The 26,600-nt window shown below is 42.9% G+C and overlaps 1 protein-coding gene across 1 annotated transcript in view; it reads left to right on the top strand.

Annotated features, from left to right (window-relative positions):
- Positions 1–26,600, top strand: part of LOC124717250 (esterase FE4-like) — a 207,730-nt gene that overhangs the window by 125,438 nt on the left and 55,692 nt on the right. The window contains exon 8 of the mRNA XM_047244051.1: positions 10,797–10,962. Within this exon, the coding sequence (XP_047100007.1) occupies positions 10,797–10,962 (166 nt within the window). The remainder of the gene's footprint in view (positions 1–10,796; positions 10,963–26,600) is intronic.

The raw sequence follows: 26,600 nt of genomic DNA, 5'->3' as shown, positions 1-26,600 counted from the left end.
GCATTGCTTAGGGTAATTATAGGGGAAAGCAAGACAGAAGAATTTGCTTCTGGGTTATTGGTATAAATGAAAAATGTGTAACGTCATTCGTCATAAGTCAGCTGTGGCAAGATTATGAAACAAGTAGAGTATATGTAACCACATTCATAGATTTAATGAACAACTGCTTATAGCACATTAATCTCATAAATAATTTCTCCTGCAAAAAAATATATAAAAATGGATTATTATGCTGAAAAGAGAAATGCATTTTATGCTGAAAAGTAGTGAACTTCGAATTAACAGGTAGTGAAATGTGTATAAAAATGTGTTCCATAGCTGTCCTTTCCAAAACCTTCAGTCATTATACTGTGCAATATAACACTTGCTGTCAAAACGAACTGCAACAAATACTTAAATAACTACATAGCCTAAATATAACTTCAACATTATCCTCATCTGCAAAGAAAAAAACTTCATTATACATCTCATCATAACACCATTATCATTATCACCTGTAAAGAAAAACTTCATTATTCATAGCAGCATATTCTTCATCATTATTCATCAGCATTCATTATCATCTGCAAAAAATCACTTCATTACTCATGACACAACTATTCCTTATCTCTAGCATATTTCATCACTAAAACTAAGATGTGTAGTTCTGCCTGACAGCCTGCATCGATCACCTTGTATTCTGAAAGAAAAAATTAGTTAAGACTGCTATTCTACGATGAGTATAGTATATTCTTGTTAATGCTTGTTAATCCTGATCCATTTACTCTTCCTCATAACGTTATTGCATCTTCTTTCGTTTATTCCGTAGGTGAAATTCCCATTTCTGTTGAATTTATTTCTTACACGCATCATTTCTTTCTGAAATTGATGAACAAAGATTAATGTCTTGCATTTAAATCATATACCCACTAAATAATGACTGGTTTATGGTGACATAATTAACCATACAGCATAACATGACAGAAAACGTAATATGTCAAAGACATTGACAGTGTTCAGATGCAAAAATGTACACAGAATAATACAATGCAGCAGCAGAAAAGAAAAATGTAAAACAGTCACGATCTTGAGATGTCATAGGGCAAAAAGAATGTCAAAATCAACTGTTGTGTTATACCTTAACTATTTCACAGTGCATATAAACAAAACTGGAATACAATCATACACACAAAAAAATGGAAAATGTGCACGGTCTGATGTGTAACGACAAGAAAAGCGACCTGCTAACCTTACCTTGCTGGGCACTTGCCAAGAAAAATACGATAATCATCAATAATTAGTCATGTGAATATAATTGCATAAGTGGTCATAAAAATTAGTAAATAGCATCATAGTGTGTTGAATCATAAAGTGTCTTCATTCAATAAAGGATTTAATATTTGACCAATGGTGGTTGCCTTTCGATTTTCTGGTTCTCAAAGTTTCGACGTGTACAACATTGGGGTGAGGGATGCTGCGAATCCGATATGGACCTGCGTATAGAAGTTCAAATTTACTGCACTTACCTTTTAATTTGCTGGATAAATAGTGTGTACGTACTAATATTTTCTGTCCAATGTGAAAGTCTCGGCGTCTACAAACCTGTTTTTGCTGTCTTCTCCGGCGCTCTGCGGCACGTTTGATGTTGTTCAGCGCAATGTCAATTATTTCGTGGTGTCTTAGTCGACGACAGGTAAGGAAGTTTACTAATTCTTTAATTTTGTTTGGTGGTTCAATGTTTTTCAGTATAACAGACGGAGATAGCATAGTGGATTCATTTGGAATGGAATTAATTATATCTTGGAATGAGAATATGTGTGTGTCCCAATCAATATGTCTTTTGTGGCAGTATATTCGACACAGCTTACCAATTTCTTTCATTAATCGTTCACAGGGATTCGAAGAAGCATGGTACTTGGATATATAAATCGGAGAAATTTTTCTAGCTCGTAACATACGTGTCCATGTAGCAGAACGAAATTGTGATCCATTGTCAGAAATTACTTTCATCACATGCCCTACATGAAATAGAAAATGTTTTACAAATGCATTCGAAACAGTTTTAGCTGTAGCTTTGCGTAACGGAGTGAAAGTAACAAATTTTGAAGTGAGCTCAACAGCGACAAAGATGTAGCAAAAATCTCTGTTAGTTCTCGGAATAGGACCAAAAATGTCTACAGCGGCCATGTGTCTTAATTTAACAGGTATAATGGGATATAAAGGAGGAATATGTGAAGTGGTGTCTGACTTAGCTTTCTGGCAAATTTTACAAGACGCTAAAACTCGTCGTATACGTTTCTCCATGTTGGTAAAATAACAGTGCTGTCTCAGTATAAGAAAACATTTTCTTGCTCCGTAATGTGCGTAACTTAAATGAGTGTACCAGATTAATTTGTTAGCCAGTTCGTCAGGAATGCATAATAACCAGTTGTTGCTGTCAGGATGAGAGCGGCGAAACAGAATGTCATTGCGTACAGTGTAATGGTTTCTAATCGTAACATTATTCCTATCTTGCCAAAGGTGTTTAATTTCTTTCCACACGTTGTCTTTATTTTGTTCTAGTGCTATGTCCTGTAATGACGACGAAATAAAGTTTTCAAATGCAACTTGTTGAATGTACATGACACTGAAATTTGCTTTGCAGAAGTTGGTTGCTACGTCTTGCTGATTGTTGCTCAGAGAACGCGATAGTGCGTCTGCTATAACATTTTGTGTGCCGGGAATGTGAACTATTGTAAAATTAAATTCCTGCAAATAAAGTTTCCATCTGCTTAATCTGTCGTGAGTGAATTTAGCCGAAAGTAAAAATTGTATCGCTCTGTGGTCTGTGTAAACGGTGGTGTGTCTGCCATAAAGAAAGTGCCGAAATCTCGTAAAAGCCCATACAACACATAATGTTTCCAATTCTGTAACGGAGTAATTTCGTTCAGCAGGTGACAAAATGCGGCTTGCAAATGCGATGTTTTTGATTACTGTAGAGCCATCTTCTTCAATTTCCTGAAAAATGTGTACGCCTAAAGCGGTGTTGGAACTGTCGGTGGCAATGGAAAAATTTCTGGTAAGATCTGGGTGCGATAAAAGTGCAACAACAAAGCATGTTTCAGGTTCATGAATTCAGAATGTGCTTGCTTATCCCAAGACCAAATACTGTTTTTACCTGTTAATTGGCATAATCTAGGCGTATCTAAAGCAGAGTGATGAATAAATTTACGAAAAAAGTTAATTAAGCCCAAAAAACTGCGTAATTGCTTTTTTGTCGTAGGAATAGTAATGTCACGTAGAGCTTGAAGTTTTTCCGGATCAGGCGCAATGCCTTCTGCTGAAATTACGTGCCCAAGAAATTTTATGGAAGTTTTGCCAAAGTGCGATTTACTGAGATTAACTGTAAGTCCTTGTGCACGAAAAGTTTGTAACAGTTGTTCAAGAATCATATTGTGTTCAGACCAGTTAGCTTCTGCGATAAGAATGTCGTCTACGTACGTCGTGATTCTGTCCTTAAGTTCTGTCGGAAGTATTGTGTTCAAACCGCGAATAAAAGCTGCAGAAGAAATAGTTAAGCCGAACGGTAATTTGCAAAATTGATAACAGTCGCCAAAACAAAGAAATGCTGTGTATTTTCTGCAATTCGGATGAAGTTGAATTTGCCAAAATCCCGATTTCAAATCTAGTGTAGAATAAATAGCAGTACCATGAAATATCTGTAAAAGTTCCTCTAAAGTCTGTGGTCGATCTGTTTCATTAATAATGATGTCATTAATGTGACGTGAATCAAGTACAAGGCGAAGTGAGCCATCTTTTTTCTTAACAATATGTAGCGGGTTTATGTACGGACTAACTGCCGGTTCAATAATTCCTTGGTCAAGCATATCCTGCAACTCTTTTTTAACCTGTTCTCTGTGGATATATGGAATGGGATAATGCTTTGCTTTAAATGTGTCGTGCTGTTTCACTTGAAATTCGTACATAAAGCCGGACATAGTACCAGGAATGTTGTCAAAAACTGGAGCTTGCTGTAAAAGAATTTTGCGTAGTTGCGTGCGTTCGTCTTCTGTATTTGCGCTGCTTTGTTTAACTTTATCGGAAATCATCTGCATTACGTCGTAGTCAGTTTCGTCTGGAGTATTATAGTTGTGTACGTACGTATTCGTGAACAATGTGGGATTACAGTCAATGTTACGTGTTGCGGAAATGACCTCTGTGCGGTTAATTGTTTGCTCTTCCGCAGATAGTGAGTGCTGAAATTATATAGCAAATTGTATATTTTCATCCTTTAACATTAAATAAGAATTCTGAAAATCAATGACTGCGTCGTGTTGTACCAGAAAATTCGTACCTAAAATAACGTCTGTTGTCAATAAAGGAACAATCCAAAAATTTGAGTGGAAAGTATGACCTCCAATACAAAATGATAAATGCGTCTGTAATTTAACGTCTACACCTTTACTCGATACTGCTCCTTTTACTTTCATTTTGCCTAATGGTAATGTAGGATACGTATTCTCTTTGTTGCACTCGTTGAAAGTCTCCTCATTTATTACTGATATAGGTGATCCGGAATCAATTACTGCTGAAAATTTCGATGAACCTACTTTAATTTCGATCACAGGATGTGAAATAGTTTTCTGAACAAATGGTCTTTCCTGCAAAAGAGTATCTCTGATATCATGAAAAGTAATTACATTTTCGTGAACTACATTTTGCGTGTCAAAGGTAGTGCTTGTGTTACTGGAAGATGCGACCTGTACAGTATCTAGTCAGATTCTATCTGATGTGTTACTATTTTCAGCTGGATGTTGTGGCATTTCTACTATTTGAACAGTTCTATTACTTCTTCCAGACGTATTACGCTCTGGATGATACCTACTGTCGGGTTCATTCATGAGAATAGGTTCTTGCGGATAATTCTGCTGTTGGTATGACCGACTGTTGTTAGAAAAATTGCTCTGAGCACTATGGGACTTAACATCTGTGGTCATCAGTCCCCTAGAACTTAGAACTACTTAAACCTAACTAACCTAAGGACATCACACACATCCACGCCCGAGGCAGGATTCGAACCTGCGACCGTAGCAGTCGCGCGGTTCCGGACTGAGCGCCTGAACCGCTAGACCACCGCGGCCGGCTGTTGTTAGATGTACGCTGAAAATTGTCCTCATTATTTTTACGTCTGTCATAATGGTCATTCCTATACGGTGTATTGCGATAAGAATTGAAATACTGTCTTCTCTGTACGTAGTTGTTTCCTTGCTGCCGCGCGTTACTATTTGTACGCTCTGGATGATACCTACTGTCGGATTCATTCATGAGAATAGGTTCTTGCGGATAATTCTGCTGTTGGTATGACCGACTGTTGTTAGAAAAATTGCTCTGAGCACTATGGGACTTAACATCTGTGGTCATCAGTCCCCTAGAACTTAGAACTACTTAAACCTAACTAACCTAAGGACATCACACACATCCACGCCCGAGGCAGGATTCGAACCTGCGACCGTAGCAGTCGCGCGGTTCCGGACTGAGCGCCTGAACCGCTAGACCACCGCGGCCGGCTGTTGTTAGATGTACGCTGAAAATTGTCCTCATTATTTTTACGTCTGTCATAATGGTCATTCCTATACGGTGTATTGCGATAAGAATTGAAATACTGTCTTCTCTGTACGTAGTTGTTTCCTTGCTGCCGCGCGTTACTATTTGTTGGATCTGGGACTATACGTGCACGCGGCGGAACATTAAAGCCTGGTTGACCTTGTGCATTCCATTGTTGGTTAGGTATGCTAACCCGCTGGTTTTGATGTTGTTGTTGTGAAACACCTCTATTGTTACTAAAGTGTGGTTCCTGTTGCTGAAAATTTTGACGATATTGATAATTAGAATTTTGGCTGTTATTGAAGTTTTGGTAGTTGTCGTTCCTAAAGCGTCTGTTACCTTTTCTATTAAAATTACGCGTCTGATCATTATTGCTGTACGTTTGTTGGCCTAAGTTGTTATATGTGAAGTTTTTGTTTACGAAAGAATAGTCTGATTGCTGCACTTCTAAAAGCTGTAAAAGATCTCTGAATGCTGAAATGTTTTCTTTTTGCTGGCCCGTTAGAAGTGACACCCTTAATGACCGTGGTAATTTAGAGATGCATAATTGTATAAGTGCGGATTCACTGTGCGGTTCACTTAGGTACTGGTTTTGTTGCACCATGTGCTCAAAAAATTGCGTCACACTGGGAAAATTTGAGTTCTCGTAATTTGGCAAACTAATTAACTGATCTTTAATTCCGCGCTGTGTCGTCTTCGACCAATACGCTGACAGAAAAGCATTCTGAAACTCTTCTACTGAATAGCATTGCCTCGCGATCGGTCTCATACGAGTTGCCGGTTCGCCTTCCAAAAAACTGCAAATAAATTCAAGTTTGTGTGTTACAGGCCAAGTCGGTGGAAAAGCAAAACTAAACTGTTGTATCCAATCAAGCGAATGAATCTGTGTTCTGTCATTCCTCAACACTTCAAATTTCCTCACTGATAGAAAATGTTTGTAATCGAAATTATCATCTCTGTATGACGGAACAGGTTCAGTATTGTAAGAGAATCTATTTGTCTGTGTCCGTTCTGAACGTAAGTCCCGTATTCTTTGCAGATTGCCCAAATTATACGCGCCGCGTGAGTCTGACAAATGTTCACAAAGTGGCGTCTGCTGTGTTGAGTTATTAACTGAAATATTTTTCATATCTGTTACCTCTTGCTGTAAATTTGACAAATTTCTCCGTAATGAGTGATTAGCTGAATCGATTTCATTGACTGTCTGTTGTAGATTTTGAAATTCCGGTGTTTGATTTAATGAAACCGGTGAAGTATCGTCTGATTTGTTGTCATTACTACTTTCTATAACGTCAATACGACTGGCCAATTCATCATATTTTTCAGTCAGTATTTTTACCTGCTCATCAGTTTTAGTGTCAGAGGCATTAATCTGTTTTTGCAATTTACGCGTAGTTTCATTCAGTTTTTTAACGTCAGTTTTGACGACATCTGAATCCTGTGTTAGTTCTAATTGTTCGAGTCTGTCGGTCACTGTTTGAAAATCGGTTGTGTATGTGTCTGTTTTCGATTTAAGGTCAGAAATTTCGTCACGTAATTCTGTGTTCGACTGTTTGATGGAATTAATTTCGTCGGACACTGTAGCAATATTGTTGTCTACATATGTCTTCGCTTTCGCGAACATTTTACGTTTGTCTTCTTGTCTCTGAGCAGTGATTGTTTCCATGACTTGACGTTTTACTTTATTTTGATCCTGAATAAATTTGCGGAAACGCGTATCACTGTTTTGTATGTGGTGACTAAATCGCTCGTGAATTTGAGTGTTCTGCTGTTCAAATTTCGTGTCAATCTTTTCATCCATTGTGCGCGAAAGTTCTGCTGTCATTGCTTTAAACTCGTCGCGTAATTGTGTAGCTTTTTCAGAGCATTGTTTAGTGACTCCGTTAATTTCGTCTCTAAGTGTTTCTGTTGCGGCTGTTTGCATTTCCCTTAATTCCTGAGCAACAGACCTAATTTCTTCGCTACTTTTTTTCTGAACAAGCCTCAATTTCCACGCGCAACTGTTCCTTAGTGTCATGGCACTGCGCGGCAACGACTCTAATTTGTTCACTAAGCTGTCTGGAATTGTCTAATTTTTCATTTAACTGTCTGGAATTGTCGTCTAATTTTTCATTTAAGTGTTGTTTGAGTTTTTCGTTATTATTGTCAAGTTTTTCATTTAAGTGTTTGGCCTGTTCACTCTGTTGTTTGGAATTGTTATCAAATCTTTCATTAAACTGCTTAGTCATTTGTAGCAACAATGCCATAATTGGATTCGACTCAAAGTCAGCATTTCTATTCTCTGTGCTGTTTAATGGTGGATCTGGAATTGTTTCGATTTCTGTAACCATTTGGTTATTTTGAGATTTACAAAAAGGTTTGTCAGTCGAATGTACACTGTCGGTCATTATTTCTGAATTAAATGGATCCGTCGTACTTTCAGAACACTGTCCATTTTCATTAGACAAATTCGTCTGTTCGTCACGTGAATTTAGTAAACCGGTTGTGTTAAGCTGGGCAGCGCTCATTACCATAGTGCGCCCCGCGTCATCAATTGTCGTCAAATCCACAGAGGACATAACCGAGTTCGTTTGTTCATCATTGAGATAAATATCACCATTAGCGGTTGGAATGCACTGATTCTCAGTGAACGCAGGATTGTCATCATTACACTGCGTGTCACAAGTCTTATCGGTAAAGTTGTTTAAGTCGGTAATTTCGTTCATAATACCTCGCGATACACTATTCACAGTCATTCGCGGCATTTTTACAATAGTCACAATTATTCACAAAATAAATAAGCACAATGCAAAAGCAACACACAAATACAACAGAGCAACGAATTGCCGTTGACCTGTAGAAAGAGAGTCACAAGATTAGTAAAAGCGTTGCGCCAAATTCTAATTATATCAAAGCAAATAAGAGCAGATATCTGACTGTTTTTCAAAAGATTCTCAACGAAATACGATCCTGGACTGGGTGTCGCCAAGTGTAACCTCCCCACAAAAATTTAAATGATATTATTTTAAATGCTAATGAACATTGTGCTAAATGTAAGCTCCCCAGAGAAATTTTGAAACACAATAGTTGAATGTTAACAAGAATACAACCTAACGTAAGCTCCCAGCAAATAAATTTAATGACAATAAAAATGAGAGTCGCAATCTGACTCGAAATGTAAGCTGTCACGAAAATAATGAAAAACAATTCAATGCTAATGACACTTCAGTGACAATGTAAACTCAATTAAACCAAAATATCGGTCTTTGGCCCTGTGCAAAAAATCGTAATTAATTTCTTACCTCATTGAAACTGCATGTCAAATTTCTGCTCTTATTGTTGGCCACGGCTTGGAGGAACTGCATCGCAAGTAATATTTTTTTTTTTTTTTTTTTGATTTAACTGAAACTTTTCTTTAAGGGAAATGGAAGGAAATCGTTCGTTCAATTAAATAGTTCTTTGTTAAAAATATTGCTTTGAAAACCAAAATTATTATTAGGGCGATTGTTGCACATATTAGTTACAGTTAATTTACATTATTAGCTGAGCGCATTTAAAAAATAATATACCTCATCCTGAATCTTGACCAGAGTGCCATGTCGACGCCCGCCGACCCTCACACACAACTGCACTGGGCTGCTACTACCGACATACTGCTCTGCTCACAGACTGCCCACTGACTACTGCTCGCAACTGTACTGCACGACTACTACTGACCGAGTACCGCTCGCAACTCTCGCGCGGTCAAGAGCAGACTAGCCACGATAAATGGCTCTCTGGTCAGAGACTCTGCAATGCCTCGCCATCGCCGCCACACAACATACGTGTTTCAACAAGTAATGCAATTAGATAACACAGAACGTACAGGTTCAATGTTAAGCCTGTGCTTTGAACCAACTATAACAACGTCCACACAGTTCAGTGTACCAGGAAGAACATTACAGTTTCACCATACTGGCTTATGCCGTCCGTCACTCTGAACAGCAACAGTACCAATTAATACACCTCGCCTGCTCGGACTGCATCACATCACAAAATCCAGATAAACCTTTAACCAAACACAATAACACGTGTTTACTTAAACAGCACTAAATAGAGGGGACCTTTTGGTTGGCAAGACAACAGTTTCCGGTCATGGTGCCGATACCTGGAAAGCAAGGATCAGTATAATATGCGCACCAAAAACATGACAAGCAATTCTCACCAAATCTTTTATGAAATCCTTTACAGATCCAAATGAGGGCTGCACGACTCGATTCGGGTAATGTGGCCGAGTGCAGTTCCCACACTACGGGCCAGGTTCGGTCTTGCAAACGTGTCAGACACACCACAACCTGTGCGTCGTGCCCCGGCCTGCTCAACCACGCTCCCCCAGATTCCCCAGCGCCGCGCGGCTCTCCGGCTGACCCTCTCTAGCGCCACACGCCCGTCGCGGCCAAAAGCCACGTCAAACGGCCGAGCCCAAAGATCACACCATGCCGACCCGATCGATCAATCGATACGAGCCGGCACGGCTCAAAATATATCAACATTAAGCGGAAGCAGAGCACACTCTTAGTAAAAGGCATCAAATGAAATCGAACACACATAACATCACGCATCCGGCAACGTCTTATTGTACCGAGAGCGATCACAATCACAGTTAACTAAGCGCTCTTAGTAATTAGAGTACTTAGCTGAGTGTCTTGGTGCTGGAGCGATTTTGCGAAGATGTCAGACCATCACTTCGCAGGACCTTAACAGCGTGTCCCTCCAAGGAAGCGGGCACATCCACAGCTCACGTGGTTGCCGGAGAATGCACAGCGCCGGCCAACTCCCGCCGCCTCCAGTACAACCACGTGACAACCGCCGCCCGGCTTCAGGCACGCCGTCTTCGCTTCCGCCCGCCAGCCAATCGCAGACTCGCGCACCGCCGCCTTCCTTTCTTAAAGCGTTGTTCCCCTTACTCACGGTCGGCACTCGTTTATATCCCGAGCCGACCCAAGCCCGAGACAAACCTCTGTACTAGGAAATCGATCGTATTCATGTCAGAGATACTACTGGCGCCAGTCCCGCCACGGCTCACTGCCTTTTGCCGTCCAAAGTCTCTTTTTTCGGAACCTGAGCGTAGTACCGGCGCTGTCACAACTTCAAACGGAGGAACACATACACCTTCCGCCTCCATGTTATGTTTACAGAGCATAATTGTTCAACAGATTCAGTAGAGTGATTTCGCCTTTCATTGTTATGCTGAGTCCAGCTTTCTTTCTTTTCAGCTTCTGGGCGACCTGATGTTCACGTACCACGCAGTGCGTGTGGCCAAATTACACAGCTCCAAGTCGGCAGCTCCGGCCCACTTCTTTGTCTTCCACTACGTGAGTGAGAAACTTCCCGAAGGCCCGATGGGGGAGATGTTCCGAAAGATCAGGGAGAAGTATAACGGTACAGTATCCTTCGTAATATTTTATAATTTCATTGTATCCAAGATTCAGTCAGATTTGATATTTTCGTATGTAGTTGTAACGAGCTTTTTTTCCAGGAGTAGTTCCGATGTGTAGTTGTTGTAGCCTGCAATCAGAAGACAGTAACCCTTCACGCTAGTCTCGACTGCGTGAGTTTCTTAATCTTTTGGTATCAGAACTACAGTTGAAGCTGCTTATTGTATTCTATCCTTGCTCTGCATCTACAATTCGTGCACTGCCCCCTACCTCTACCGTTACCAATTAGCTATTGTTCTTGACGATTTCTTCTCTTAATGCAAATTTTTCTTCCAGATTCAATACAGTACCTCTTCATTGGTTACCTGAGCTATTCATGACATTTCAGTATTACTCTGTTACACCAATTTCAATAGCATCCATCCTTTTGTTATCTGACACTCCACACAATTCAAACGCCTTCCTAGCACTTAACTCTATATTTAGTATTAGTATGTACCTCGTCTTCAATCGAGCGAGGTTCTGAAGTGATTGAACTGGTAATACCGGAGAATAGCGGTTCAAATCCCCGTACGGTCATCTACGAGCTGTTCAAAAAGTCTCTTCGCAGTGTCGTATGATTGTTAGCCGCCGTGCCGTATGATTGTTCGCCTGCCTCGGTTTTTGAACGAAACAATAAACGCACAATGATAGTGCAGTGATATTCTGTACCAATTCATAGGAGAACTTGTGTTAAGTGAAATAGTGAACGGTTATTGTCAACAAGATGGTGCAACCGCGCATACAGCTCGCGTTTCGATGTCACTGCTTGCTGATGTTTTTGGTGATCGCATAATGTCACAGGGACGTTGGCCTCCATGCTCGCCTGACCTGACACCACCTGACTTTTTATTTTGGGGTGCAGCGAAAGCAACTGTCTATAAAAACCGTCCAAAATCCATCGATGAATTGAAAACTGCAATCTCCACTTTCACTGCTTCTGTTACAGAAGAATTGTTACAGCTTGTGTTTGGAAACATGATTAGACGAATTGAATTGTGTATTCAACAACAGGGCGGACACTTTCATTTAATGTGAAAATTTGTAAATAAAAATGAATATTCAATAAATTAATAACTTGTATTTCACTGCGTTTCATTTCGGTATACTTCACTGCGGCATACGGCACGCGTGGCTAACAGACTTTTTGAACACCCTGTACTTCTACTTTCTCCGTCGTTTCCCTAAATCGCTTAAGGAAAATGCCCGGATGGTTCCTTGGTAAGGACACTGACAAATTTCTTTCCTATTCTTCGATAATCGGAGCTTGTCTTCCTCCCCTAATGATGTTCTTGTCGAAGGAACGTTAAGCTCCCTGTTTCTGAAAAAAGCATTTCTTGTTTTTGGTGTTTTAATTGCTGTCCAAAGAGCAAAACTCATCTACTACTTCTGACGTCTTAATTCATATTCCGTTCCCCCCAGAATCACTTGAATTAATTAGACCACATTCCCTGACTTACGTTTTACTCGCCGGCCGTTGTAGCCAGTCGGTTCTAGGCGCTTCAGTCTGGAACCGCGCGACCTCTACGGTCGCAGGTTCGAATCCTGCCTCGGGCATGGATGTGTGTGATGCCCTTAGGTTAGTTAGGTTTAAGTAGTTCTAAGTTCTAGCGGACTGATGACCTCAGATGTTAAGTCCCATAGTGCTCAGAGCCATTTGAACCATTTTGAACGTTTTACTCCACTATTTCCGTCTTGCAAGCATTTCCAAGGGGCTATCCATTCAGTTCTACTGAGTTTCCATGTTCTTTGCCGACTCTGACAGAACTGAACTGTCTCACGGAAGTTTTTCTTTCCCTGAACGTTTTAGCTAATGTAGACAACATCGGAAGCTCCGTGAGGCCTTTCGCGAGTGATGCTGTTGTGTACGAAGAATTAGCGGCGCTAAAAAATTGTGGCGAAACGCAGGAAGACCTGCAGAGAATCGATGCTTGGTGCTGGGAGCAGGAATTAGCCCTCAATATAAACAACCGTATCGTACTGCGTACACGTAAAAGGTTTGTTCAAAAAATTCCATAACATTAGTTATTTCGCGCCTATAGTGTGTCGAAGCGAATTGCGGTTGGCATCCCTGAACACGCCTGTGTTTAATGTGTGACTGACGGAAGTTCCATTGTTGTATATATGTTAGTTATTGTTCAGTGCTGTATTGAGTAGAACGTTGTGGTGCACAGTTAGTAGAGTTAGAGGAGCATCGCGTCTGCATTAAATTTTGCGTAAAATACAAGAAAACCTTTACAGAGACACAGCAAATAATGCAGGAAGCCTACGGTGGTGAGTGTTTAAGCCTACTCGATGTTACGAATGGTTCACACGTATTGAGAATGGCCGCGCCGAAGTTAAAGATGGCCGTCGTTCAGGACGTCCTTTGACGTCTAGCAACGATGCTCATGTCAGGAACATCAACGAAATTGTTGCATGCCAATCGAAGGCTGACTGTCAAAGAGATTGCAGGAGAAGGTAACATTTCGGTTGGATCATACAATCCTGACACAGCATCTTGGAATGCACCGTGTTGCCGCCAATGTTCGTCCCACGGTCCATGAGCCAAGACCAGAAAGACCTTCGCCTCGCAATCTGTGAAGAGTTTTTGGATCACCCAAATCATAACGAGATGTTCCTTAAGAGAATGATAATTGGTGATGAGACGTGGTGCTACAGTTATGATGTTGAGACCGAGATTCAGTCTTCACAATGGGTCTCCAAGCCCAAAAAAAGCCCGTCAGGTCGTGTCAAATGTCAAAGCCATGCTGATAGTTTTCTTTGACTTTGAAGGATTAGTTCATCATGAATTCTTGCCACAGGGACGAACTGTTAATCGATGGCATTATTGGAAAGCGTTGCGACGAATTCATGGTTCTTTCCTCACGATAACGCACCCGCCCGTCCATCCCTGTTGGTGTGTGACTACTGCCCAAAGAACGAAATCACTGTGCTGCCTCATCCTCCGTACTCTATAGTCCTTGCTCCTGCGGACTTTTTTTTTTTTTATTTCCAGTGCTGAAAACCCCGTTGAACGGGCGAATATTTGCAACGATAGACTGTAAATAGGCTGTTTAGGTTTTCATGTTGGTAACGCCACGTAGCGCTCTGACTGTGCTGTGTGCAGTCTGTGGCTGGTTGGCATTGTTGAAATACTCGCTATTGTTGTGTTGGGCAGTTGGATGTGAACAGCGCGTAGCGTTGCGCAGTTGAAAGTGAGCCGCCAGCAGCGGTGGATGTGGAGAGAGAGATGGCATAATTTTGAGAGCGGACGATCTGGACGTGTGTCCATCAGAAAGGGTAAATTTGTAGTATTGGATATCATGAACTGATACATATATAATGACTCTGGAACATTATTAAGGTAAATACATAGTTTGTTCTCTATCAAAATCTTTCATTTGCTGACTATGCCTATCAGTAGTTAGTGTCTTCAGCAGTTTCTTTTATTTAGCTGGCAGTATTGGCACTCGCTGGTTCGAGTAACGAAGATTTTTGTGAGGTAAGTGATTCATGAAAGGTATAGGTTATTGTTAGTCAGGGCCATTCTTTTGTAGGGATTTTTGAAAGTCAGATTGCGTTGCGCTAAAAATATTGCGTGTCAGTTTAGTGACGATCGGAATAAGTAAAGAGAGAAATGTCTGAGTAGGTTCAGTTTTGCTCAGCCGTTTGAAAATCAAATTACGTAAGGGGTTTACCAGCACAGTAATTCATTAATTTTTCTAAGGGAACGTTTCAAGACGACTGTTCAACTGTGTGTGAAATCTTATGGGACTTAACTGCTAAGGTCATCAGTCCCTAAGCTTACACACTACATAACCTAAATTATCCTAAGGACAAACACACACACCGAAGCCCGAGGGAGGACTCGAACCTCCGCCGGGATCAGCCGCACAGTCCATGACTGCAACGATAGACGAGATAGAAGAAAAGTCGCAGACGGCGCTTCGCACGATCTAGTAAGAGGCGTACCAAGACTGCTTCCGAAAGTGAAAACGGCTTTGGGAGGGGTGTATCAATTGTGGAGAAGAGAATTTCGAAGGAGACTATGCACGTTAAGTACAAGATGGGCGTAGAAAAAATTTATGGAGAAAGTTCCGGATTTTTTTTTTTTTTTTTTTTTTAACAGACCTCGTACTCGCAAAGACTTAAAAGCATATGATTAAACAGTTGTACAACAATCACTCGAAGCAGTTACTTCCCTAAAATATTTAGCATTACGCCTGCAGAATGAGTTATAATAGAAAGAAGCGAAAGTAAGGCAGATGTCCGACTGAGATTCACTAGAACAACCCTCATGACATTTAGTTTACTCACAAGGAGGTAGTTTACAAAACCTGTGTTCGAACAATACTTAAACATTGCTCATGATTCTGGGATCCGCACCACACAGGACTAATTGACGAAACAGAAAAGATCCAAAGAAGAGCAGTTTCTGAGCCCTGAGGGTCTCTCCGCGTATTCAATGTTCAAATAACTTAGAGGATGCAGTTTGCGTGACGTCATCGACAACCGCCAACATTTCGGTAGGTGCACACACTCCCAATTTCAGGGCAAAACGTGCCTTGCAAATGGCAAGGTGGTCACCTGTCGAAATATCGTAGGTTGCCGACCACTTCACCCTATTCCATTCCCGTAAGTTATTTGAACAACAGCAGCTTGTTTCATTACGGAGTACTTTAGCAACAACGAAAGCGTCACCGAGATGCGCAATATACTCCAGTGGCAGACGCTGCAAGTTCCTGGAAGAGTCCATCGGAATATTGCTTTGTCGTCCATACATCTCGCGAAAAAAACAGGGATTTTAGCCCACACGGAGGCTTACGGGCTATCGTTCATCCGCGAACCATCCGCGACTGGAACGAAAAGATGCTGATAGTGTTATACAAAGTACCCTCTACCACACACCATCAGGTGGTTTCCGGAGTATAGATGTGGGTACAGATGTAGATGTATTTCATCCCTGACAACTTCAGACATTTTATCGCAGTTCATTCTTCATATGACGTACAGTCTACTCTTCCCTCTGACTTGGCTATCTCACCGTATCTTTCATACGCCTTCAGCCAGGATCATCGAAAACACACATATTGTGACGCGTAACATGCTCCTAGTACTGTACAGTGTCATTAATGGATGTAAATGCGTGAAAGAAATATTATACGGTTAAACTCGTAAGACACATTTACTTCCTTATTTGTTGGCAAGTGTGTCAGTTATTTCAGTCGTGAAGAACAGTCTTATCCAAAGCAAGTAATGCTAAATCCCAGAAACCATACATGGTATTGTGAGAAGTCATGCACTGTCCTAGGATTAACTTTTAGTGGCTATGGTTCATAGTCATATAAATTTCTTGTGCAGGACGTCACGGTCAGTTGACCGTAAAAAGCATTTATTTTCAATATTTGATTACTACTGAGAATACTTGTAGTAGTTTAATGTTATTTATCCAAAAAAAGACAAAACATTAACTACTTAAACCATAAATATGATGACGACCTTAGTGAGATACGATCAAAAATTAACGAGTATTTTGTAACTGAGCATCTCATTTGCACAATTTTATCGTTATTGAGTATGTAAAAATTTCTTAAAAATTCTATAGTGTTAGTTACACTGACAGAAAAAAATCGCAATATCAAGAAAGTGTTGGGCTACATAAACGAAAGTTTCTAAGAGGGTTATTCGGAAAGTAAGGAACAATCGGTCGCGAAATGAAAACCACAGTGAAAATCCGGTGAAGTTTTGCACAGGTGTGTTGGGCAGTGTCTCTAGTATGCCCGTCGATCGCGTTACGTCGTTCTTTTTAGTTCTGAGCACACAGGGATCACGTAACTAATGAGGAGGTATTGAATAGGATTAGGGAGAAGAGAAGTTTGTGGCACAACTTGACTAGAAGAAGGGATCGGTTGGTAGGACATGTTTTGAGGCATTAAGGGATCACAAATTTAGCATTGGAGGGCAGCGTGGAGGGTAAAAATCGTAGAGGGAGACCAAGAGATCAATACACTAAGCAGATTCAGAAGGATGTAGGTTGCAGTAGGTACTGGGAGATGAAGAAGCATGCACAGGATAGAGTAGCATGGAGAGCTGCATCAAACCAGTCTCAGGACTGAAGACCGCAACAACAACAACAACAACACACAGGGAGCACTTAAAGATACCTAGAACAGCAGTGTCTCCCGCCAAGTACGAGGACCAGGTGAGAAATTTCGCCTGAAGCTATGCAGCCAACGTTACATAATTGTCGTGCGTTTTCTTCTTCAAGACAATTCTCAGCCGCACTCTGCAGAGGCAATGAAGATGCTCCTGCATCGTTTTCAATTGGAAATGTTTGATTACCCACAATACAGCCCGTAATTGTTTCCCTCTGAGGTTCATGTCTGCTCACATCAACCGCTGTCTATGAAGACAACATTTTGGCACAGACAACGATCTGTAGGCCAGCGTAGAGAATTGGCGGCTACCTTCTACAACGATGTTATTGGAAAGTTGGTACAACACTACGACAGACATCTAAGTCGGATCGGCGACTATGGAGATGAGTAGCTGGAAGTTGTAGCTAACTATTGCCAATAAAGCAGTTTTTATTTTCATTGTGGCTTCCATTTCGCGACCTATCGTTCCTTACCTTCCGAATAGCCCTCATACGTCTGAAAAATGAGGCCTATTCAGTTTCGCGCCAGTCGCATAAGAATGCGCTGGTAGCACAACTGTGAGGATGCAAATCAGGTTTGCTTTAAACACACGTGAGTGTTAGGTAGCTTCGAATTTGCACATGGCGAGTTGATGTTAGTCAATAATTCCTTTGAGGTGGCAAAGACGCCATTATCAACATGTTACTGAGTTTGATCGAGGTCGTGTCGTAGGGCTACGAGAAGCCGGATGTTACTTCTGCGTTATTGCAGAAATACTTGGTAGAAATGCAGCCAAAGTAAATGATTTCTGGCAGCAGTGGTCACGGGAATGTGCGGTCGCAAGAAGACCGAGCTCCAGACGGAAACATGGCACTTGCAAGAGGGAGGACCATCTTGTTCGTCGTATGGATCTGGCGCATCGTACTGCATCTGCAGCAACAAGTTTAGCGGCATTTGGTACCACAAAGAACTGTGACACATCGATTCCACTGACCCCAAACCAGCGCCATTTGTGACTTCAGTGATGTCAAGCGAGAGCTCATTGGAGGTCAGGGTGGAGGTCGCACATCTTCTGCTTCGGTGCCAGTAATGGCCATGTTTTGGTTAGAAGAGATCAGCAGCTACCAATCTGTCTCTATGCTAGCGACGCTGAACCTACACCTGGAGTTATGGTGTGGGGTGCCATTTTGTTTGACAGCAGGAGTCCTTTCGTGGTTATCCCATGCACCGTGACTGCAAATTTGTACGTCAATCTGGTGATTCGACCTGTTGTGCTGCCATTTATGAAAAGCATTCAAGGGGCTGTTTTCCAGCAGGACAACGCACGCCCGCATACCAATGTTGTAGCCGCGCGGGATTAGCCGAGCGGTCTTAGGCGCTGCAGTCATGGACTGTGCGGCTGGTCCAGGCGGAGGTTCCTCCCTCGGGCGTGGGTGTGTGTGTTTGTCCTTAGGATAATTTAGGTTAAGTAGTGTGCAAGCTTAGGGACTGATGACCTTAGCAGTTAAGTCCCATAATATTTCACACACATTTGAACATTTTTGAACCAATGTTGTAACCCACCATGCTCTACACATTCGCGACTTGTGCGTTTCTCTGCTCAATCACCAGATCTGACTCCAATCAAACATATATGGGACATCATCGGACACCTCTAGTGTCATCTACAAACAGCATTAATCGTCTTTGTATTGACCGAACAAGTGCAATAGACTTGGAACTCCATCCCACAAACTGACATCCGGCATGTGTTCAACTCAATGCATGCACGTTTGAATGCTTGCTCAACATGTTCACCTCGCTCTTACATTAACCTGTCATATTACAATGCCAATCATTTAAATATATTACCGATACCAAAGTACTCCGGTAATTTTATTACTCTACATTAATAATTTTTTGGTCTTGCAATTTTTTTTCGTCAGTGTACGTCGGATACTTAATCTATCAGGTGTCGAAAATGTTACATGTGTTTTGGTAGTATCAGAAAACGTTTATTATCTTCTTATTTTTCTAGTGGCTTTGCATCGCTTCGACGCAGGACTGACATGATTACTGAAGGATATGGTGCCGTTAATTTAAGGAGTGGCTGGATGCCTTTCCTGTTGCCACCTCGCTACCGGCAACTGTTCGGTTATAGTCTGGTTCATGTGAAAGTGGGCGAAGTTTGTCGATAAGTTTGCGAGTCGCGTAACGGAGGCGGGACTTGGCTACCTGCCCGGTACTCACCTAGCGGGACCGAGCGGAGGACCTCAGTAGTTAGCACATTGGACTCGCATTCGGGAAGACGACAGTTCAAACCCGCGTCCGGCCATCCGATTTAGGTTTTAGCCTACGTGATTATCCTAAATCGCTCCAGGCAAATGCCGAGATGGTTCCTTTGAAAGGGCACAGCCGATTTTCTTCCCCATTCCTTACAAAATGGTTCAAATGGCTCTGAGCACTATGGGACTTAACATCTATGGTCATCAGTCCCCTAGAACAGAACTACTTAAACCTAACTAACCTAAGGACATCACACAACACCATCACGAGGCAGAGAAAATCCCTGACCCCGCCGGGAATCGAACCCGGGAACCCGGGCGCGAGAAGCGTGAACGCTACCGCACGACCACGAGCTGCGGACATTCCTTACAGAATCCGAGCTTGTGCTCCGTCTCTAACGTTTGACGTCCCGTCGACATTGATGTCATTAGAGTCTTCCTTCCTTCACCCGGCGGGATGAGAGAAACCGCCTAAAAACCACGTCCACGCTGGCCGGTACGACAAATCCACGGAGGAGGGGGGGGGGGGGGGATTCGATCCGGGCCACATAAAAATGGATAAGAGACCTTATATTACATCTTGCTACTAGAAATAATTGCAAAGCCGTAGAGATGATGAATACTGCTTTTGGTTCGTCTGCTATGAGTAACACAAGGATTTAGGAGTGGTGTAAACGTTTCCAAGTGGGCCATGGAGAAATTGCATCACTGACCGATACAATCGTGAATATTATATGTTATATATAATTATGAACGATACTCACATCACAATAAGAGAACTCGCTGATAATGTAGGTAGACCAACTGCCTCATGTTATGAAATTTTTTGGATATTTTGGGTCTTAAGCGTACACTGATCAGCCAGAACATTACTACAACTTACGTGATATCCCGTATGTCCACCTTTTGCACGGATAACAGTGGCGACGCGTTGTGGCATGGAAGCAATGAGGCCTTGGAAAGTCGAAGGAGGGAGCTAGCGCCACATACGCACACACATGTCATCTAAATCGCGTAGGTTCAGGGGAGAGGGCGATGAGCTGTGACGGCACGTTCTATAACATCCCAGATGTGCTCAGTTGGGCTCAGATCTGGCGGATTGAGGGGTCAGCACATCAATTGGAATCCACCACTGTGTTCCTTGAACAGCTCCGTCACATTCCTGACCTTCTGACATGGTGCATTACCTTGTCGAAAATGCCACGGCTGTCGGGAAACATGGTCGTCACGAAGGGTTCATGTGCTCTGCAACTACTGTACGATACTCCTTGGCCGTCATGGTGCCTTGCACGAGCTCCACTGAACTCGTGGACGCCTGTGTAAATGTCCCGCAGAGCATAACGGAGCCGCTGCCAGCTTGTCTCCTTCCAGCAGTACAGGTGTCAAAGAGCTGTTCCCCTAGAAGACGACGGATTCGCGCCCTTTCATCAGCATAATGAAGAAAGAATCGGGATCGTCAGACTATGCAACTCTCTGCTACTGCGCCAACGTCCAGCGCCGATAGTCACGTGTTCATTTCAGTAGTAGTTTCTGATGTCGTGGTGTTAACATTGGCATATGGTCATCAGATGCGGAGGCCCAACGTTAGAAGCGTTCGGTGCACAGTGATTTCAGACACGCTTGTTCTCTGACCAGTATTAAAGTCTGATGTTAGGTCTGCCACAGTTCGCCGCCTGTCCTGCCCAACCTATGACGTCCAAGTTCTATGATGAGGGGAAGCCACCCAACCCCACTACGTCTGGACGTGGTATCACCTTGGTTTCGCCACGTGTTGAAAACACTTACCACAGCACTCCTCGAATACCCGACATGTCGTACAGTTTCTGAAATGCTCGCGCCGAGCCTCCGGGCCATCAGAACCTTTTTGATTTGATGCGGCCCGCCACGAATTCCTTTCCTGTGCCATCCTCTTCATCTCAGAGTAGCACTTGCAGCATACGTCCTCAATTATTTGCTTGACGTATTCCAATCTCTGTCTTCCTCTACAGTTTTTGCCCTCTGCAGCTCCCTCTGGTACCATGGAAGTCATTTCCTCATGTCTTAGCAGATGTCCTATCGTCCTGTCCCTTCTCCTTATCAGTGTTTTCCACATATTCCTTTCCTCTACGATTCTGCGTAGAACCTCCTCATTCCTTACCTTATCAGTCCACCTAATTTTCAACATTCGTCTATAGCACCACATCTCAAATGCTTCGATTCTCTTCTGTTCCGGTTTTCCCACAGTCCATGTTTCACTACCATACAATGCTGTACTCCAGACGTACATCCTCAGAAATTTCTTCCTCAAATTAAGGCCGGTATTTGATATTAGTAGACTTCTCTTGGTCAGAAATGCCTTTTTTGCCATAGCGAGTCTGCTTTTGATGTCCTCCTTGCTCCGTCCGTCATTGGTTATTTTACTGCCTAGGTAGCAGAATTCCTTAACTTCATTGACTTCGTGACCATCAATCCTCGCTGTTCTCATTTCTACTACTTCTCATTACCTTCGTCTTTCTCCGATTTACTCTCAAACCATACTGTGTACTCATTAGACTGTTCATTCCGTTCAACAGATCATTTAATTCTTCTTCACTTTCACTCAGGATAGCAATGTCATCAGCGAATCGTATTATTGATATCCTTTCACCTTGTATTTTAATTCCACTCCTGAACCTTTCTTTTATTTCCATCATTGCTTCGTCGATGTACAGATTGAAGAGTAGGGGCGAAAGGCTACAGCCTTGTCTTACACCCTTCTTAATACGAGCACTTCGTTCTTGATCGGCCACTCTTATTATTCCCTCTTGCTTGTTGTACATATTGTATATGACCCGTCTCTCCCTATAGCTTACCCCTACTTTTTTCAGAATCTCGAACAGCTTGCACCATTTTATATTGTCGAACGCTTTTTCCAGGTCGACAAATCCTATGGAAGTGTCTTGATTTTTCTTTAGCCTTGCTTCCATTATTAGCCGTAACGTCAGAATTGCCCCTCTCGTCCCTTTACTTTTCCTAAAGCAAAACTGATCGTCACCTAGCGCATTCTCAATTTTCTTTTCCATTCTTCTGTATATTATTCTTGTAAGCAGCTTCGATGCATGAGCTGTTAAGCTGATTGTGCGATAATTCTCGCACTTTTCAGCTCTTGCCGTCTTCGGAATTGTGTGGATGATGCTTTTCCGAAAGTCAGATGGTATATCGCCAGACTCATATATTCTACACACCAACGTGAATAGTCGTTTTGTTGCCACTTCCCCCAATGATCAGAACCTACCCCAGTCAAACTCAGCGCGTCTTTTGCATTCTACACACGAACAGCTCGCTCACTGATATTAGATGCACCGTGCGTTTGTCGGGCTAGCAGTCGTTCCTCGCTGTGTAACGCTGCTATCGCCTGGACGGGTTTGTATGGTTATTAGATCGGTGGTCATAAAGTTTTGGCTGATCAGTTCATGTCAGTAAAATATGTTCCCAAGTTGTTGGATTCTGAGTAAAACCATCGGCAAATGCAAGTTGCTGAGGAGTTGCTAGATGAACTCAGCGACGGCAGAACTAATGAAACGTATGATAACAGGTAATAAATCATGGGATTACGGATATGACGTCGAAATTAAGGCTTAATCCTCCCACTTGTGCTGGATTACGAAACCCGAGGGAAGTCTGACAGGTGCGGTCAGATGAGAAGGCCGTGTTGGCTGCGTTTTTCCATTTTAAGGGGATAGTGGAGGATGAGGTCTTTTTACGAGGCCGAACGATCAATGACGAGAGCCACTTACGAGTTCAACGCCGTTGGCGTAAAGCGATCAGAATAAATACATGAGTCAGTCAGCAGCAGGCGGTCGAGACACTAGCAGCAACAGGGAAGTAACCGATTTTGTGACATTTTACGAGTTCCTAACAAGCAGCTTTGGTAGTTTAATTTCTTGTGTTTCTGCGTATTAATTTAATATTTAATAGACAGTTCTCGCGTTTTCGTTTGGATTGGAAATTTAACCGATTTTGTAACATTTTACAAGTTCCTAATCAAGAATGAATTATTTAGTCTCACTTGAGTGCTTTGGCAGTTCAGTTTTTGAATCCCGGCGTGTTAAGATAATTTATTAGATACAGTACTTGCGTTGTGCTCCGTGTCTACAGTACAATTCCAAAGCGCGTGACGAATGTCCTTGTTGGTCTGTGTAGTGTAGTTTTCCACGGTCTTTAGCATGAATAGGGACTGTGACGGTTGTCCGCGGATGCGAGCTGAGTTGGTGACAGTTTGTGATGGCTACGATTACACAGCTTCAAGCTGCACTGGGTGGACATCAATGTTGTGGGCCGGCCGTGCCGATCCAGCGGACGTCCAGCACGTATGAGTCCGCCGATCGGCCCGCACTGGTGACCATTCCAGCTACTGTTTCACTGAGGTTGACCACTCGCCCGTGGTCGAGTGGGAGGTCGCCTCAGGGCGTGGCAGGAGGCGAAAGACTTCCAGGGGGCCGTACGTAAGGCCTCATGGGTAGTCTACCAAACAGGTTCCATGTGCTGCCTGTGACTGAGACAGTTCCTCATCCAGATGCAGTCGCCTGTCCTGTTTCAGAGGGAGCCTCTCAGCATGCAAATTCCAGGCGATCACAAAGGATGGGATTATTGGTAGTAGGGAGCTCCAATGTCAGGCGCGTTATGAGGCCCTTTAGGGACATGGCTGCTACGGAAGGGAAGAAAGCCCAAATCCACTCCAGGTGCATACCAGGTGGAGTCATTCCAAACGTGGAAAGGGTCCTTCCGGATGCCGTCAAGGCACGACACACAGCTCTACGTCTCGCCTGGGCCCGTCAACACTGACATTACTGTTGTTGACTGGAAACTTATTGCCTGGTAGGAAGACTATCGTTTTAAATTGTATCGGGCGGATGGATGCAGTGTGCAGCCAACTGCAGACGATGGCTCATGTCGGTACCAATGAAGTGTGTCACTTTGGACCAGATGAGAGTCTCTCTGATTTCGAGCTGCTAACAGAAGTGGTAAAGGCTGCCACTCTTGCTTGTGAAATGAAAGCAGAGCTCACCATTTGCAGCATAGTCGACAGGACCGATTTGGAAAATTTTGGTACAGAACCGAGTGGAGGGCATGAATCAGAGGCTCAGATGGTTCTGCAGCCGTGTAGGCTCCAGATTCCTCGACTTGCGCCATAGGATGGTTCGCTTTCGGGTTCCGTTGAATAGGTCAGGAACCCACTACACGCAGGAGGCGGCTACGAGGGTATCAGGGGGTGTGTGGCGTGGACTGGGTGACTTAATGTTAGAGGGTGTCAGAGAAATACAAAAAGGGCTTCAATCCAAAAGGGCGCAGGTCGAACATAGGGAGAACAAAGATGCAGGAAACATCGGTATACCAGTTGTAAATTTGCGTAGCTGTGTTGGCAAAGTATCAGAGCTCCAAGCACTAATACAAAGCACTGATGTTCAAATCATTATAAGCACTGAAAGCTGGCTAAACCCGGAGATAAGCCAGCTGAAATTTTTACGATGAACCTAACGGTGTTCCGAAAGGATAGGCTAAACACAGTTTGTGGTGGCGTGTTTGTTGCTGTTAGAAGTACGCTATGTGATCAAAAGTATCCGGACACCACAACAATATACGTTTTCCATATCAGGCGCATTGTGCTGCCACCTACTGTCAGGTACTCTGTATCAGCCGCCTCAGTAGTCATTAGACATCGTGAGAGAATGGGCCGCGTGAGAGAATGGGGCGCTCCGCGGAACTCACGGACTACGAGCGTGGACAGACGATTGGGCGTCACTTGTGTCATACGTCTGTACGCGAGATTTCCACACTCCTAAACATACCTAGGTCCACTTTTTACAATTTGATAGTGAAGTGGAAACATGAAGGGACACGTACAGCACAAAAGCGTACAGGCCTACCTCGTCTGATAACTGACAGAGACCTCCGACAGTTGAAGAGGGTCATAATGTGTAATAGGCAGACATCTATCCAGACCATCACACAGGAATTCCAAACTGCATCAGGATCTACTCCAAGTACTATGACAGTTAGGCGGGAGGTGAGAAAATTTGGATTTCATGGTCGAGCGGCTGCTTATAAGCCACACATCATCCCGGTAAATGCCAAACGACGCCGCTCTTGGTGTAAGGAGTGTAAACATTGGACTATAGAACAATGGAAAAACGATGTGTGGAGTGACAAATCACGTTACACAAAGTGGCGATCCGATGGCAGGTTGTGGGTATGGCGAATGCCTGGTGAACATCATCTACCAGCGTGTGTAGTGCCAACAGTAAAATTAGGACGTGGTGGTGTTATGGTGTGGTCGTGTTTTTCATGGATTGCAGCCGTTGTTGTTTTGCGTGGCACTGTCACAGCACAGGTCTATATTGATGTTTTAAGCGCCTTCTTGCTTCCCACTGTTGAAGAGCAATTCGGGGATGGCAACTGCATCTTTCAACACGATCGGACAACACTTCATAATGCACAGCCTGTGGCGGAGTGGTTACACGATAGTAACATCCATGTGATGGACTGGCCTTCACAGAGTCCTGACCTGAATCCTATCGAAGACCTTTGGGATGTTTTGGAACCCCGACTTCGTGCCAGACCTCACCGACCGACATCGATACCTCTCCTCAGTTCAGCACTCTTTGAAGAATGGTCTGCCATTCCCCACGATACCTTCCAGCATCTGATTGAAGGTATGCCTGTGAGAGTGAAAACTGTCATCAAGGCTAAGAGTGGGCCAACACCGTATTGAATTCCAGCATTACCGATGGAGGGCGCCACGAACTTGTAAGTCGTTTTCAGCCAGGTGTCCGAATACTTTTGATAACATAGTGTAGTTAATCTTGTAGCGAAATTGAAGCAGACATCTTCCTCGGACTAGTGAAGCAACTTAAATCACTTATTAAAGAAAGTCTTCTGGTCTAGACTGAATACCAAGTAGGTTCTTTTCAGAGTTTGATAACGTAATAAGCTCAGTACTTAACAATCATATACAATCGTTCTCTCGACGAAAGATCCGTACGCAATACCTGGAAGGTTGCACAGGTCACACCAATATTCAAGAAAGGTAGTAGGAGCATTTCACTAAATTACAGGCCCATATCGTTAACGTCCAAATGGAGCAGGATTTCGAACCTGTATTGTGTTCGATTATTATGAATTACCTGGAAGATATTGGTCTATTGAGCCATACTCAACACGGATTTAGAAAACATCTTTCTTGGGAAACACAACTAACTCTT

The sequence above is a fragment of the Schistocerca piceifrons genome, chromosome 9 (genome assembly GCF_021461385.2).
Source record: "Schistocerca piceifrons isolate TAMUIC-IGC-003096 chromosome 9, iqSchPice1.1, whole genome shotgun sequence".
In the NCBI taxonomy this organism is placed as follows: Eukaryota; Metazoa; Arthropoda; class Insecta; order Orthoptera; family Acrididae; genus Schistocerca; species Schistocerca piceifrons.
The sequence above is the reverse complement of the archived record's forward strand: the minus strand, read 5'-3'. Positions and strand labels throughout refer to the sequence as shown.